The sequence below is a fragment of the Chelonia mydas genome, chromosome 6 (genome assembly GCF_015237465.2).
Source record: "Chelonia mydas isolate rCheMyd1 chromosome 6, rCheMyd1.pri.v2, whole genome shotgun sequence".
Taxonomy (NCBI): Eukaryota; Metazoa; Chordata; order Testudines; family Cheloniidae; genus Chelonia; species Chelonia mydas.
In genome coordinates, this window is record NC_051246.2 from 99,923,076 (window position 1) to 99,938,624 (window position 15,549).

General features: G+C 41.7%; 1 protein-coding gene across 6 annotated transcripts in view; it reads left to right on the forward strand.

Moving 5' to 3' along the window:
• The window catches only part of SPATA7 (spermatogenesis associated 7), a 74,460-nt gene extending 61,949 nt beyond the window's left edge, over window positions 1-12,511 (forward strand). For 4 of the 6 annotated variants that reach the window (XM_043549474.1, XM_037900806.2, XM_043549476.1 and 1 more), the window contains 5 exons: window positions 1,355-1,422; window positions 3,886-3,939; window positions 8,100-8,177; window positions 10,378-10,435; window positions 10,917-12,511. In XM_043549474.1, coding sequence (XP_043405409.1) covers window positions 1,355-1,422; window positions 3,886-3,939; window positions 8,100-8,177; window positions 10,378-10,435; window positions 10,917-11,399 — 741 coding nt within the window. In that variant the 3' untranslated portion in view covers window positions 11,400-12,511. The remainder of the gene's footprint in view (window positions 1-1,354; window positions 1,423-3,885; window positions 3,940-8,099; window positions 8,178-10,377; window positions 10,436-10,916) is intronic. The other 2 variants (XM_043549478.1, XM_043549475.1) reach the window with 1 other exon arrangement.
• The last annotated feature ends 3,038 nt before the right edge of the window (window positions 12,512-15,549 follow it).

The following is a 15,549-nucleotide window of genomic DNA, read 5'->3' on the forward strand; positions in this document are numbered from 1 at the left end:
GAATGGTACCTTACTCTACAAGTAGTGCCATTGATTTCAGTAGGACTTTGAGGAGTAAGGTACTGCTCAGCATGATCAAGGGAGGCAGATTCTGTCCCTCAGCTAATATTTTTCAGATAAAATATGTAGCTTCTGACAATAATTGCAATAGCACAGAAATGCCTATCAGAGGAGCATTTTCAGTAATTTTTGAATGCGCACTGTTGATTTGTGATGATAAGTGGCTTCAGCTCTGAAGATATTTTGTCTTAACATTTTCCCTTTCTGCTCATTTTTGTGTTGAAGAGTATGACCTGGAACTATTTGGTAGCTATTCTTCAAATAGCTTCCAAATTTTGGACCTCATCTTATAGCCTGTACACAGACACATATTCCTTAAACCAATAATCCTGTCAACGTTAATAGAACTACTCACATGAGTAGGGACTTCTGACTAAGGGTCACAGGATTGGACCCTTAACATCTCAGATTATGAATGAAGCAAATAGTTCTGTTTATGCTTGGGGGATATTTGCTGCTTTATACCTTCCCTGAAAATGACAGAGTGGCTGCATCTGAACTGGGTAGAAATTGGTTCAGACAAAGCTTTAATAATTAGGAAGCTCCCCTCCAGTCCAGCTGAGTACTATGTATTCATATGGCAACATCTGTCACATCAGGCTTTTTTCTTTTTTTTCTTTTGCTGTTGAAAGAGTGACAGTCAGTAATGGAGCATTAATGGCCTTTTCTGAGTGTTGTCGTTTAAAATGCAGGCAGCAGACAACTTTACCATCTCTCTGTTTGTGTGAGTGCCTGAAGTGAGGGGGGATGGTCTGGTGGCTAGTGCAATGGAACTCAGCAGGGCTAGATTTTACTCCCACCTCTACCAGTGACACATCTTGTGTGGTTAGGTAAGTCATTTTGGCCTGATTTTCAGAGGAGGTGAGTACCCACAGCTCCCTTAGCTTCAGCTGGAGATTTAGGTGTTTAGCCTATGTTCAAATTAGGCCATTAACCTCCAGGTGCCTTAATGTACTGTTAATATTGACCTCAGAAAGGTGTTGTGAGGTTTTATTAATATTTGTAAGTACTCTGAGATTCTTGAATAAAAGATGCTGTATGCTTATAAATATTATAGCAAAAGATTATTAAGAACTTAGTTTTAAAACTAATGTTAATAGATTAGCTGAATCACATGCAGATGATAAAATTTTAACAAAATTCTCCCCCTGATCTTGTAAGCTGGAATTTCCTAATGACTATGTGCTTGGCACAAACCTCCTGTCCCCCCACGCTACTGACTAACCATGTTCTGATCCTTGTTTTGCTATGTAGTGTTGCACCAATAATAAAAATGTTATCTCTGTGTTTGTAGGCTGAAGTCACATCTGCTCCAGATGAGTCTGAGGGAAGGATGGATGCTTTTCAGTACTCCTTGCCAAGGTGCCTGATTTGCAGAAGGAAATATTTCAAACATTCTTTATTGCTTGCCTTACACTAGTTATTAGGCTCATTGGCCATCATTGCCATTTCTGTCTGTGAGCCCTGTTTTATAGCAAGTTTTTGGAGATTAATGACTTTGTGCATAGATCAGGAAGCAATATTCACATTTTCCTTTTGATAAAATTCCAACATGAAGCCAATAAAGTGAGACACATGTGAAATAAGTGAAGAAAACTTTATATACTGTAGCATCTCTTAATATGTAGATCACTGTGTTCTTGCATCCAAATTTCCTGTGCTTATTTGAGCAAGAGTTTCCATTAGCCAGGAGTGAGTATGACAGAGTCAACACAGCTAATAACTCCTTAGACACACCAGAACTAAGATCAGAATTTACAAGCTATTTATTTTGTTAGGTTGGTGGTGATGGTGTTATTGATGCATTGCCATAGTCATGCATGAATAAATACCTTTCAAGGGAAAAAAGATCCCCAATATCTAATCATCTAAATTACCCATGAAGCAAGACCATATACTGAATAGGTTCTTACCTCCATGTAGCAGTAACTGGTGATATTAAGTTAGACTGATGATGGTACCCGGACTTTCACTTTTTTGTTCATGACTACCTTTTCTCCTCCCTTTTTATAATCCCATCCCTCCCACCTGTGCTTCAGCTTCAGCTACGTTGTAATGCTAACTATGCCCAAGATAGCAGACTGCCTCCTATGAGACTGCAGTGCTTTTATGTGTCCTGTTACCACAGCCTACCCCACCCTCTACACTAAACGTCCACACTGCCAGCTGAGCCCATCGCTAACTATTCCTGATAATCCACCTGTTGTCTGCCACAGAGGCTAAAAATAAATACTAAGTCTCATCTGAAGACAAAGCACAAGTGTGTTTTATATTCAGTTCACGCTATATTGCTATAGCAGATATAGATATAGGTAAAACATCAGGATAAAATAGATTTAGTGTGTGATGTTTTCTGTAACGTAAGAGCCAGTGATAGGCAAACTATAAATCAGTGAGTCAATCAAAGCTCTACTTCTGAAATATTTTCCACTGGAAATCTAGGAAATATTGTAAATTTTACAGGGCTAAATGGCCTTTCTGGTTCTTGTCTAACAGTTTCTACCTGAAAGACAAAACAGAAATCGATCTAGTTTTCAAGTTCAGAAAGAGGGCATTAAGATGGAACTGATCTTTTGAGCCACCTCAAATTATCATTATGTATACACCACCTGTATACAGGTGCATTAGGAACCTCATAGAACAGATAGATAAGCTCTGGGCTCCCAAATGTTTGCAGTCTAGAATTTAGACACAAGATAAGTTATGAGGATATGCAAACAAGAGGGCACGGGGTAGGGTTAGGTAGAGTCACGTAAATAAGATGCAGAGACTCCGTTCATTTGTGTACACTTCTTGATGAACTTCGAGACTATAATTTAATATGATAGGTATCTCACTTCTTGGTAGAAGTGTATGTGTCTCTAGAAGAGATTTAAAAGAGGCAAGAGTGGTGGATTGGTGGGCAGTCTCTGGGACACTGTTCCAAGCATATGGGGCTAGGGCTGCCTGAATTTTGGGTGCGGCACATAGTTTTGTTTGACTGAAAATGCATTTATCAGTGAATAAACTATTTGCAAATTGGTTTAGAAATTTAGCTATATTTGTTAGAGATTTTTTTAAAGGGTAGAAAACACCTGAAAACTTAATGAAACAAAACAATGGAAGAATGTTGTTTTGGGTCAAATTAAATGTTTAGTTTGACCCAAAACAAAAGTTTGTTCGGGTTTTTCTGTATCTGTCAAACCAAAAAATCAATTAGTTGCTCAGCTCCATATATAGTGGTATAGAAGAAGTCATGAAGATGTTTGTATGACAAGAAATTAAATAATAGTCTCCTTTCTGTGCCAACATGATATGTGAGTGCAGTGTGATTATTTGCATGAGTAAGAGTTACATGCACCATATTAAATGTTCTACTAGAAGCACTAAATGGATTATAGGATGCTGTACTGCCATGACGGAGACCCAGGCTCACGTATAACATTGGGACTTTCTTTTCAGTCTGAGGGATACCTCAACGATACCTTCCATCGTTGGAGTAAGTGTTCTGACTGTCCCAGTATTAGAATTTTGATGGAGTAATAATACTCCTGAAGGAAGCTCTCATCTGCCTTGAAGTTAAGAAGTGGAGTTTGCCCCTGGAGCAGGGGATTGTTTTCTATAGAGATGAAATGGATAAAGGATGTTAGTGACATTCCCCTAACTCTCACTGGTATAGCTAACCGAATTATTACCACAGGGGTTCGGTGTTCTTTGGCAGACACTTTGGGGTGAGGGCATCTCATGATTGTGGGTTGCTCCAGAAAGAGAGTGAAATGCAGGGAATTGGAGGTTTCTAGGAAATTGCCTAATGCTATTTTTTTTAATATCTATTTTTCTGATTAGCACGACATCCATGTATTCTATGGAATCCTCAGCAATGGGAAAAATCCAGGCTGAGTAAGTATATTTTTTCTTCTGTCTTTTACTGGGTGAAACAGTAAAATGGAAACAAATTTAAAGTTCCATTTAAGTTTTTACAAATATAAATTTAAGTTTCATTAAAAGGCATCTAGAGGCAGAAAGGCATCCTTTAAAAATTGGAAGTCAAATCCTACTGAGGAAAATAGAAAGGAGCATAAACTCTAGCAAGACAAATATGGAAGTATAATTAGGCAGGCCAAAAAAGAATTTGAAGAACAAATAGCAAAAGACACAAAAACTAACATCAAAAAAATGTTTAAGTACATCAGGAGCAGGAAGCCTGCCAAACAATCAGTGGGGCCACTAGATGATCAGGATGCTGAAGGATTACTCAGGGAAGATAAAACCATTGCAGAGAAGCTAAATGAATTCTTTGCATCTGTCTTCACTGCAGAGGATATGAGGGAGATTTCCACACCTGAGCCATTCTTTTAAGTGACAGATCTGAGGAACTGTTCTAGACTAAGATGTCAATAGAGGGTGTTTTGGAACATATTGATAAATTAAACAGTAATAAGTCATCAAGGCTAGATGGTATTAACCCAGAGTTCTGAAGGAACTCCAATAAGAAATTGCTGAACTACTGACAGTGGTATATAGCCTATTGCTTGAATCAGTCATTGTACCAGATGACTGGAGGATAGCTAATGTAATGCTGATTTTTTTAAAAGGCTCCAAAGATGATCCTAACAAGTACGGGCCAGGAAGCCTAACTTCAATACCAAGCAAATTAGTTGAAACTATAGTAAAGAACAGAATTATGAGAAATATAGATGAACATGATATGTTGGGGAAGAGTCAAAAGGAAATCATGCCACAACAGTCTATTAGAATTCTTTGAGCAAGCATGTGGACAAGGGTGATCCAGTTGATACAGCGTACTTAGACATTCAGAAAGCCTTTGACAGGTCCCACGTCAAAGGCTCTTAAAGTAAGCAGCCATGGGATAAGATGGAAGGTCCTTTCATGGATCAGTAACTGATTAAAAGATAGGAAACAAAGGCCAGGAATAAATTGTCAGATTTCACAATGGAGGGAGATAAATAGCGGGGTCCTCCAGATATTTGTACTGGGATCAGTGCTGTTCAACGTGTTCATAAATGATGTGGAAAGGGGGTAACCAGTTAAGTGGCAAAATTTGCAAATGATACAGAATTACTCAAGGTAGTTAAGACCAAAGCTGACTGTGAAGAGTTACAAAGGGATCTCACGTGACTGGGTGTCAAAATGGCAAATGAAATCAATGTTAAGTGCAAAGTAATGCACATTGGAAAACATAATTCTAATTATACATACAAAATGTTGGGGTCTAAATTAGCTGTTTCCAGTCAGAAAAGAGACCTTGCAGTAATCATGGGTAGTTTTCTGAATTCATCTGCTCAGCTGTGCAGCTGCAGTCAAAGAAGTTAACAGAATGTTAGGAACCATTAGGAAAGGGACAGAGACAAGACAGAAAATATCATAATTCCACTAGGTCTTTCAATAGCTATGAGCCAAGGTGGTATGGGATACTAACCCATGCTCTAGGTGACCCTAACCCCCTGACTGCAAGAAGCTGGACCTGGACAACAGGGAATGGATTGCTCGATAATTGCCACATTCTGTTTCATTTACTCTGAAGCATCTGGCACTGGTCACTGTTAGAAGGTAGTATGCTGGGCTAGATGGATCATTGGTCTGACCCAGTGTTGATATTCTTACGTTCCTATGTTTAAACAATAAATGAGGCACTGTAATAAACTATCACATCAGAGTCTGATCTGGATCTGACATGGCTACAAATAAAGAAATCCATTTGACAGCATGTGAAGTATCCCCCACAGCTCTAAAAATCAGGAAAACTAGCTACAACTTTTTTGGGGAAAAGTGACTAGATTCTGCTATTCTTGTTTATTCTTGTTCTTGTTTATTACTCGGAATATTTCTATGAAGGCGGGACCTTTGATTCTGTAGGGCTCCTGCTACTAGTTCCCCCCTTGATACCATGGTCTTTTCTTTGTATTGACAACATACATGTACAACAAACATTTCCAGAGCAACGAAAGTGTAATGTTGCAATTAGGCATCAGGTGGAGAACAAGTAGCAGGAACAGAGAAACTTCTGAGAACGAAGATCCCCTTTTACATGCAATAGGAATGAAGAGGAAAGCACCCTGAAGAAATAGGATATTCAGAGAGGCATTAATAGTATTTTGCACTTTCATAGACCCTTCCATCTGAATATCAGAAAGTGTTTTGCAGACATTAGTGAACTGAGCATTACAATCCCCTGGGGAACTAGATAGTTATCCCCATTTCATAGATGTGGCAACTGGGTTCAGGAGGGGCTAAAGCCAGGAATAGAATCCAGATCTCCTTCCTGGTCTTGTACTTGTAGGGATGGGCAGCCCCGTCCAGATAAAGTCAGAACTCCTGCGCCAATCCTTCACTCCTTTTTAGAACCCAACCTTTTTTGAAGTTCTGAAACATATGGATAAGTTGGTTGATTGTTGTTATTTCCAGTGTGTATGCAGGAACAGAACTGATCATGAGGGAGACCATTCTCCTAGTATTTCTGGCCAGAAACCTGGTGAGACCCTGGAGTCAGAGATTGGAATTATATTCCCAGCTGTTACACTGACTTGCAAATCACATACTTTCTCTGTATCTTAGTTTCCCCATCTATAAAAGGAATGATAATGCTTCCCTATCTTGAAGAGGACTTGACTGAAAAGCACTTTGGAATCCTTGGAAGATGCTATAGAAGGGGAACATATTACCGTGTTCTTGTTATTGTCGTTATTATTAGGTTGTCTCAACAGAACTTCAAACTTTTGGAGGCTCTCCCAGCCATAGTGATTGGCATCACCACTGGCTCTAAGGAATTTTAGCCAAAGAGGTCCACAACACCTCAACACTCTTCAAGGCATTTGTGATGTTGAACTCCCATAATCCAAGCAACTCATTTTAGCTATATCATTTGTTTACTTGAAAGGAAATTTTACAACACATTACATCAATATATTTTTATGCTGATGCCTAATTAATTCTCTTACATATTTCTTAATGACAGCTGCTTGCACATGCCACTGAGGAATACTTTTAATGCTTAGCTGTTTGAACAGTTTAGCGTTCCCCTGTTCTTCCTGGAGCAATTACAGGCTAAAACCCTTGTGTAAAAAATTCCTTAGCATTGTTACTAGTAAAATCTTTGCCTGTTAGCACTGAAAATATGTTAATCCGATGAACTTTCTACTCAGGGTGTTGTTTTTCTTTCTGTATCTCTCTGACTCTACAATTAAAATTGGCTGTTATTACTATTCCTTGTATTACCATAGTGACTAGGAGCCCTGTTCATGGAGCAGGACCTGTTGTGCTAGGTGCTAGTGAGTTTCATTCTCTGATTCTCCTGCACTAGCTGAATGCTGCAACATTTGGGTTGCAAACACTGCAGAGGAATGTTTCTGCCTTGCTAAAGAGCTGTTTCCATTGAAATTTAAAAAGAAAGGATCAGAATGAGTGAAGTTGGCTCTGAGGTGTATACATTACCTCTCCCTGCACCAGCAATGCCTTTGCAGAACTGGGAAATGTTATCCTGAAGTAAGGGAGGTTTTCAGTGTAAACACTGCCCTCCCACCACAGAGTACCAACTGAAGTTCCCTAGAAACCCCTGTGAAAGCTGCTGAATCAGAGCGTTGCACTGCATCATGTCTTCGCCCCCTACCTGGCTAGCACTACCCATTTCTTGAGCAGTGTTGGCCCTTTCCAGATCTCACAGCACAAAGCAGGTTGTGATCTATCACCCCTCCTGCAAGACTGCCCACCTCAGGAGCTCTGGACTAGTTTATACAAGAGCAGGAAGTTAACATAAAGCTTGACAGTTTTGCTCTGAAATGCCAAGGCAACATTTCTGCAGATATCATTGTACTTTATACAGAGCCTATTTTTATTCACCCTAAACATGGGGCCTAAGTAACTGTGTCCCATCAGCCTCTTCTGACAAGAAGCTAAATTGGTCCCAAGAGCTATAAGGGTTTCCATTTTCTCCATGGTATTTGCTAAGTAATTTCCCTTAGCAGGTAGAGCTTCTTGCTCTGTTGTGTGACAGATGTCTCTACTTTTAAACATTCAGACTGGATTTTCTGTTCTCTGTGCAGAGAAGAAGAGCTTCGGTATTTGAGTTTCATTGAAGATGTAACAGATGAAATTCTGAAGTTTGGATTATTTTCCAACAGGTTAGATATCTTTGTTTTAAGGTTTGTAGGGACTGTGCTCAGAACAGTTTGGATTCTGTAAGCAGTGTGGAGTGCAGTATCTCTGACCCTGGTGACATTTTTATAATAAGATTTTGGCATTTAACCTCCTATTAAATACAGTTCTAAAAACATAACTTCCCTTTGCTCTCATTCTCTCTCCTTTACTTTTACTTCTGTTGTAGCTCTTGGCACATCTTCATAGTCTGCGCTCTTTCTTCCTCTCCTCTTTCATCTCTTGTCACTCTTCTCCTATCAGAGATGCATAGATTTTAAGGCCAGAGGGGACCATTGTAATAATCTAGGCTGACCTCCTATATAACACAAAGCAAGGAACCTCACCCAGTAATTTCTGCATCAAGCCCATAATTTCTGTTTCAACTATAACGTATTTTCTAGAAAGATCTCCAATCTTATAGACATCAAATGATTGAGAATCCACCATGTCCCTTGGAAAGCTGTTCCAATGTTTATTCTCCCTTACTGTTAAATTCTGTCTGTGCACTGAATTCTCTTCCTTCTGTCTCTCTTTTCTCATCCCCAACAACCAGCCCGTTCTCTTTCTCTTTCCCTGTTTCCAGTCTCTCCTTTCTTTCCCTCACTCTCACTAATTCTTTTTTCTTCCTATTCTCAATCTGTTTCCTCATCCCCCCACTCTTTCCTTCATGCACATTCTCTACCCTTCTACTCCACTTTCTCCTTCCCCCACTTCAAATCAAGTGGAGCAGAGGGGCACAGCCCATACCAATCCTGGCACTGACAGGGATGCCCTAGCAGCATCTCCTTCCTGACTCTCTCCTCACAGTTTCTTCTCCCCAGTCTCTGAAGAAGGGACCAGAGGTTCTCTCTGCACCTTCCCCACAGGCCATGAAAAAGGGCCTCAGGGATCTTCTCTCCCTTGCCATAGTGAGCTGCAGAAGCTGTGTTTTGTCTCTTCCCCCTCCCCAGGCCTGGAACAGGGGGTCTGCTGGGAGTATAGGATTGTGCTTGTACCTCTGCACATCAGCAGTGTCATAAATATAAAGGGAAGGTAACCACCTTTCTGATTACAGTGCTATAAAATACCCCCTGGCCAGAAGCAAAATCCTTTCACCTGTAAAGGGTTAAGAAGCTAATGTAACCCCGCGGGCACCTGACCCATAATGGCCAATGAGGGGACAAGATTCTTTCAAATCTGGAGGTGGGGGAACAAAGAGTTTGGGCTGTCTGTGTGATGGTTTTGCCGGGAACAGATCAGGAATGCAGCCTTACAACTCCTGTTAAATTAGTAAGTAATCTAGCTAGGAAATGCGTTAGATTTTCTTTTGTTTAATGGCCTGTAAAATAAGCTGTGCTGGAGGGAATGTATATTCCTGTTTTTGTGTCTTTTTGTAACTTAAGGTTTTGCGTAGAGGGATTCTCTATGTTTTGAATCTGATTACCCTGTAAGGTATTTACCATTCTGATTTTACAGAGGTGATTCTTTTACCTTTTCTTTAATTCAAATTCTTCCTTTAAGAACCTGATGGATCTTAAGAACAATGAAAAATCAAAGGGTTTGGGTCTGTGTTCACCTGTACCAGTTGGTGAGGAGTATTATCAAGCTTTCCCCAGGAAAGGGGGTGTCGTGCTTGAGGGGATATTTTGTGGGAAGACATCTCCAAGTGGTCTCTTTCCCTGTTCTTTGTTTAAAACACTCAGTGGTGGCAGCATACTGTTCAAGGACAAGGCAAAGTTTGTACCGTGGGGAAGTTTTTAACCTAAGCTGGTAAGAATAAGCTTAGGGGGTCTTTCATGCAGGTCCCCACATCTGTACCCTAGAATGCAGAGTGGGGAAGGAACATTGACAAGCAGCAACTATGGCGGGGGGTTATGGGATTGTGAATGCTTCAGCCTGTGGCGTCCGCTCACTCTACCTGAGCTGAGACTGGCTAAGACAGAGCAAGGGGTACATCAGTTAGTGTTCTCATTCAGCCCTATGACAAGGCTTGGCCCACTGAGCAAATGTCTGTTAGCATGTAGACACAATGTTGGCCTCTTTGTGACAAAGTATAATGAGGGCAATATGATTATTTCCCCTTAGTAAATGCATGAAGACTCTGGAGCTTGGATCCTTTACTCATCTAGGCTTGTTTAGGACATTGTATCTTTCTCTCCTTAAAATAATGATCTGCCTGAGCCTTACTTATTTATTTATTTTTAGGGTTTTGGAGAGATTGTTTGAGCGTCACATAGAGCAAAATAAGCACCGTTTGGATGAGGTATGTTCGTTTTCCAAACACAGTCTGTAATGTTATCAGTCCATGTATGTGACATCAGAGAGGTCTTTCCAAAGTGCACTTTTAAAAATGCTGCAGATGTAACCATAACCCTCAGTACAGATCCACCTTTTAAATGAGAGATTGTGTGCTGGTACTTTGTCAACGGTGCAAGTGGGAATTGTGACCTTTCTAGATCATCCACATCATGCACACTTTCACACAGTGGGTAACAGTTTATTTCAGCAAATTGATGATTGTTTGCTGCAAAGTAATTATAAGAATAATTAAGTTACTTGATTTTATGCATCCTGTATTTCCTCAAAAATGTAACTACATGGAACATGCTAATTTGAAAATAAATTCTTAATACATTCAGCTATTTGAACTATGAAATCTGTTACAGATCCTGTCTTAAGACTGCAGGCAGCTGTGCAGTGGGCCATAAGTGATTAAGAACCTTATTTCTTCCCTTAAATTCTAGAACAAAATGCGCCACCTACTGGATGTCCTCAAAGTCGACCTGGGCTGCAGCACAGAGAAATCTGAGAGAGTCAATGGCAGCATGGAAGTGATTGACCCATTTGATCTGGAAAGATTTGAGACCTTGGACCAGCTCCAGTTTACCAGCAAAAACTGGAAACAAAATAAGACTACAAAAAGTGAAGAGTTCCTAAAAGCCATGGATTTATTATCAAAGGAGACAGACAAACTAAACCACCCCTTACACAGCGAAATGTCAAAGCAGATGCATGACAGGGATATCTTTTCAAAAGATATAACTAAAGTGGTGAGTGTTGGAACAGATCCTTACTCTTCAGTGCAATCTGAAGAAGCCTCAGGTATTTCACACACATTTGAGCCAACACTGAACTCAACCACGTGTGACAGTGACTTTGAATCAAATAAGGAACTTGATGATCTTGAGGAAAACTTTGCAGAGGCCCTTCAAATTTCCTCTATGTAAAGTAGTAGACAAGAACTAGCTGCAGAACAGGACAGTAGACTGTTGCAGAGAGCTGACATTTGTTAAATAAATGCTAGTGAATCATTCATTTTACCTTTAACTTTTCTCTTTGGACACTGCTATAGCCTCTCCAGCAGGAGTACAAGTATTATTAATCAGGCTTTAACTGATCCATGTACTAACATACACCTGTAGTGTGTCAAATGTCACTGGTTAAAAAGGACTTTATATATTTCAGCTAAGTGTCTAATTTGAAAATAACTGTTGAAAGTGCTAAAATTAGAAAGAGACATTTTTAGGATTATTAGAGATGTAATAATAAGTTATATTATTTATTCTTTGTTTTTTATAATAAATGAGTGCAATAACTGAAGCATTTAAAGCACAGTTGTGATACAATAAGCTTTTGCCACCAAGAGCTAAGATCACAGCTTAAGCTATAACTGAACATTTCAGTATCACTTTGCAGGGAGAATTTAGGATTGTTTAGCATCAAAAAACAAGACACAGAGCTTAGTGTCTGCAGGAAATGTGCAGAGTGAACATGGAGTCTCTTGCATCCACGTTGGAGGGGATTTCTGCATTTCTTGGCACTCCTAGTCCATTGTTCAAGGTTGTCCTAAATACCCAAGAGGAGATGAACCCCTCTTCAAATCCAGTTACATAGGAATGACCTATGTACATATAGTCACAGTCTGAAACATGAGCATTTCTCTGTGCCAGTGACTGGCTGCTAGAGGGTGCTCCCTCCTCCTTTCACGCCCTTCTTTCCTGTGTTAATCGCCAGATTTTTTCTACCCTGTCTTTACCTGCTGTAGAAAGCAGTGGGACTTCTCCCATAATAGCAACCCTCAGTCTTCACTTAGCCAGCAAGATGGCAGGAGGTTAAGAAAGGATATCTTTCGGTAACTGCTGCAGTTGGCTGGCTTTGTTGGTACACTGTTTGAATCTGGACGTTCATGACTCAGTTGATATTTTAGGAGGGTGGAGATTTTGCAACAGTTGTCAAACTGCACAACACTAAAATGTACAGCTCAGTTTCCTGCACTGAGGAAAGCCTTGATTTAAAGTGCTGCATATATTTTTATTTTAATAAATTGACGAGAGTTGGGCTTTAATTCATGATCAGGAGTTTTTGGCTAAAACATCAGGCATCATGTAGAAAATGTAGAGAGGGCAAGTTTTTATTTATACACATGAAACATACTGCACTGGCAAACTGAGAGACTGAAGTTTTTTGTTTATCCATAGTACGGCTACAGCCTGAACAGTGGCTGAGCAAGCTTCATGCTGTAGCTGCACCAAGGTGTCTCCAGCCTAGCCTAGCAGTACCACCTTTAAAAGAGGGATTAATACCAGAGGGAAGCACTGTGGGTTGCTTGACATCATCCTGGTATCCTAAACTATTTTACACTTCAGTATTTTTAAGTATATAATTAGTTGGTTCAACATTTACCTAAATAGATTGGGCCTGAGAATACATAAGATGGATAAGTCACATCTTGCTACTTTTCCCCTTAAATTACTGACATTCATCTTCCCGATCCAGTTCATCCTGAAGTATCTGTGAGAAATAAGTAACTGTCTTTGCTGTAGTGGAACAGCACAACTGAAGAGGCTAAACAAAGGTTATGATTAATTATCAGAAACTTTAGGAACTGGAAAAGGCCACCAGTTCCAGCGTACCTGCTCTTTTCTTGGTTTTATCTCTTAATCTCCTTCTTCCAGAAACAAGGTTAGGTGGTTGGAGCTCATCTACACAACTCTACCTGTTTCCTTCCCTCCATTTTCTGATTAACTGTCTTTTCCAAACAATTTTGCAAAATAAGGAACTAGCTACAACTGCTAACTTCAGCTCCAATGGGTGCAGTTACTTGTATGGTTGCAATTTTCAGAAATTAATGTAGCAAAGGACACCTCATTGATAAGATTTATCAATAGTGCAAGCTTGGTTTTTGGTCTGTCTGTGTTCTTCTGTACTGCCTTAGTACCACAGTATCTGTTTTCTCTTGCATAATATTCAAGTTTTGCCAGAAGTAGCATTAAACCAAAATATTATGGTGGGAATGAGACAGTCACAACCTCTACCATTAAGATTGTAAATGCTGTGTCCTGACTTACACTCAGTACATTTCTAGTCAATAAGGGTCTGTGTCAGAGAAGAACGTGACCCTAATAGTGTTCACCTTTATTTCAAATTGCACTTACAACTACTGCACCAGTGGCTGTTACTTAGTTATAAGTGGAGATTTTGCTTACTGTCAAATATTATCACCTTGTCAACACTTTCCCTAATGATACAAAATGTTTCTACTGATTAGTCCTGCATAAGACAGTAACTTATTTGGGTTCCTGATCACCAGCATTAATAAATAACCCTGATTCTCTACTGTTCTTGCACCATTTACACCTGTCCAGAATGGGGGTAAAATGCTATCTAGCCAAAAAGATAGCACTTTGCCTAGATGCTAATTACCATACAGGGCAAGTGGAGAAACAGACTCTATATCTAGTAATTTATAGGGGTGCTGTTTCTTGTTGATACCAGCACTGTAAAGGGGCACGAGAGTAAATGTAACTTATTCCTTTTGCACTGCTCGGAGCACTGAGAGGTGTCCTAATGTGAGGGAAAACTAGGCCCAATAACTCCAAACATAGTTTATAATAAATATCTAACCCACACAATGGTAGCATGGCCCAGGGAACAGAATTCAGATCTGGGCCTCAAGAGATTTTGTATTCCCAAATTTGCTGCTAGTTGGCTCTGTGGCTTTGGACAATTTGCAACCATTCTGTATCTCTGTTTCATAGAAATGTAGGGCTGGAAGAGACCTTGAGAAGTCCAGCCCCTTGCACTGAAGCAGGACCAGGTACCCCTAGACACAGTGGGGCCCAGGGCAGCCCCCATGGGAGTGGGGAAGGAGTGCCACCCAGCCCTACTCCGCCCCCAGCCCCAGTTCCACTCCATCCCCTGCTCTGCCCCCAGCTCCACTCCGCTCCCTGCTCTGCCCCCAGCCCAGCTCCGGCCCCAGCTCCACTCCGCCCCCTGCTCCGCGCCCAGTCCCAGCTCCACTCCGCCCCCTGTTCTGCCCCCAGCCCAGCTCCACTCCACCCCCTTGCTCTGCCCCCAGGCCAGCTCCGTCCCCAGCCACAGCTCCACTTCACCCCCTGCTCTGCCTGCAGCCCATCTCCATCCCCAGCCCAGCTCCACCCCGCCCCCTACTCTGCCCCCAGCCCAGCTCTGACCCCAGGCCAGCTCCACCTCTAGCCCCAGCTCCACCCCCATCCCCAGTTCTGTCCCCACCTCCACCTGCAGCGCAAGCTCCTCTGCTGAGCCAACTGCGCTGTAATGGAGGGAGAGGCACAGACAGCTTCCATTACTGGTAAGGGGTGGCATGACAGGAAAAGTTTGGGCACAATTGTCCTAAATCAGGGGTCCCCTACGCGGTGCCCGTGGGCGCAGTGGCGCCTGCTGGGGCAGTTGTGTGCGCCCGCAGGACACCGCGCCGCCGAAATGCCGCCGCCGAGCGCAGCCACCGGAGAACTGCCCGCTGAAACGCCGCCGAGAAGCATTGTAACTGTCCTGTTACTACATCTGTGATGGTGTGTACAAACCTCACACTGGAGAACAAGGGGTTAAGGAGCAGCTCTGGGCCCTAGATACTTCTCTGAGCCGCACCCCCAAAGTCTGCACGAGATGGAGGCACAGCTTAAAGGGGAAGCAGAGCAGCTCAGAAGGTGTCAGGTAGTGGAAGGGAGCAGACCTCTGCTCTTTGGAAGGCGCATCCCAGAAACTCTTTTAGCCTGAGGCTGTGATGCTGACCTGACCAAGCCTGTAAAGGAGGGACTGGTGACTTTTGAAGGTCAGAGACTTTGGTTTTGTGTTCGGTTCCCTAATTTACCCAGTAGGAAGTGATCCACGGAGGCAGCTGCGTAGCACCCCCAAGGTGCGAATCTCAGCTGCCTACCCTTGGGCCCTGATTGGAACCTGGTGGAGAGGATGGGCCCAAGCTCCCCTACCAACTCCTAAAGAGGGGACAATGACAGAAGTCTGTTCCTTGGTGGGGAAACTAATTGGGGAAGATCCTGAAGGTGTAAGAGTCCAGACCCTATAACCCCAACCCAGGGGAGAAGTCCTGAAGCCCTTGAT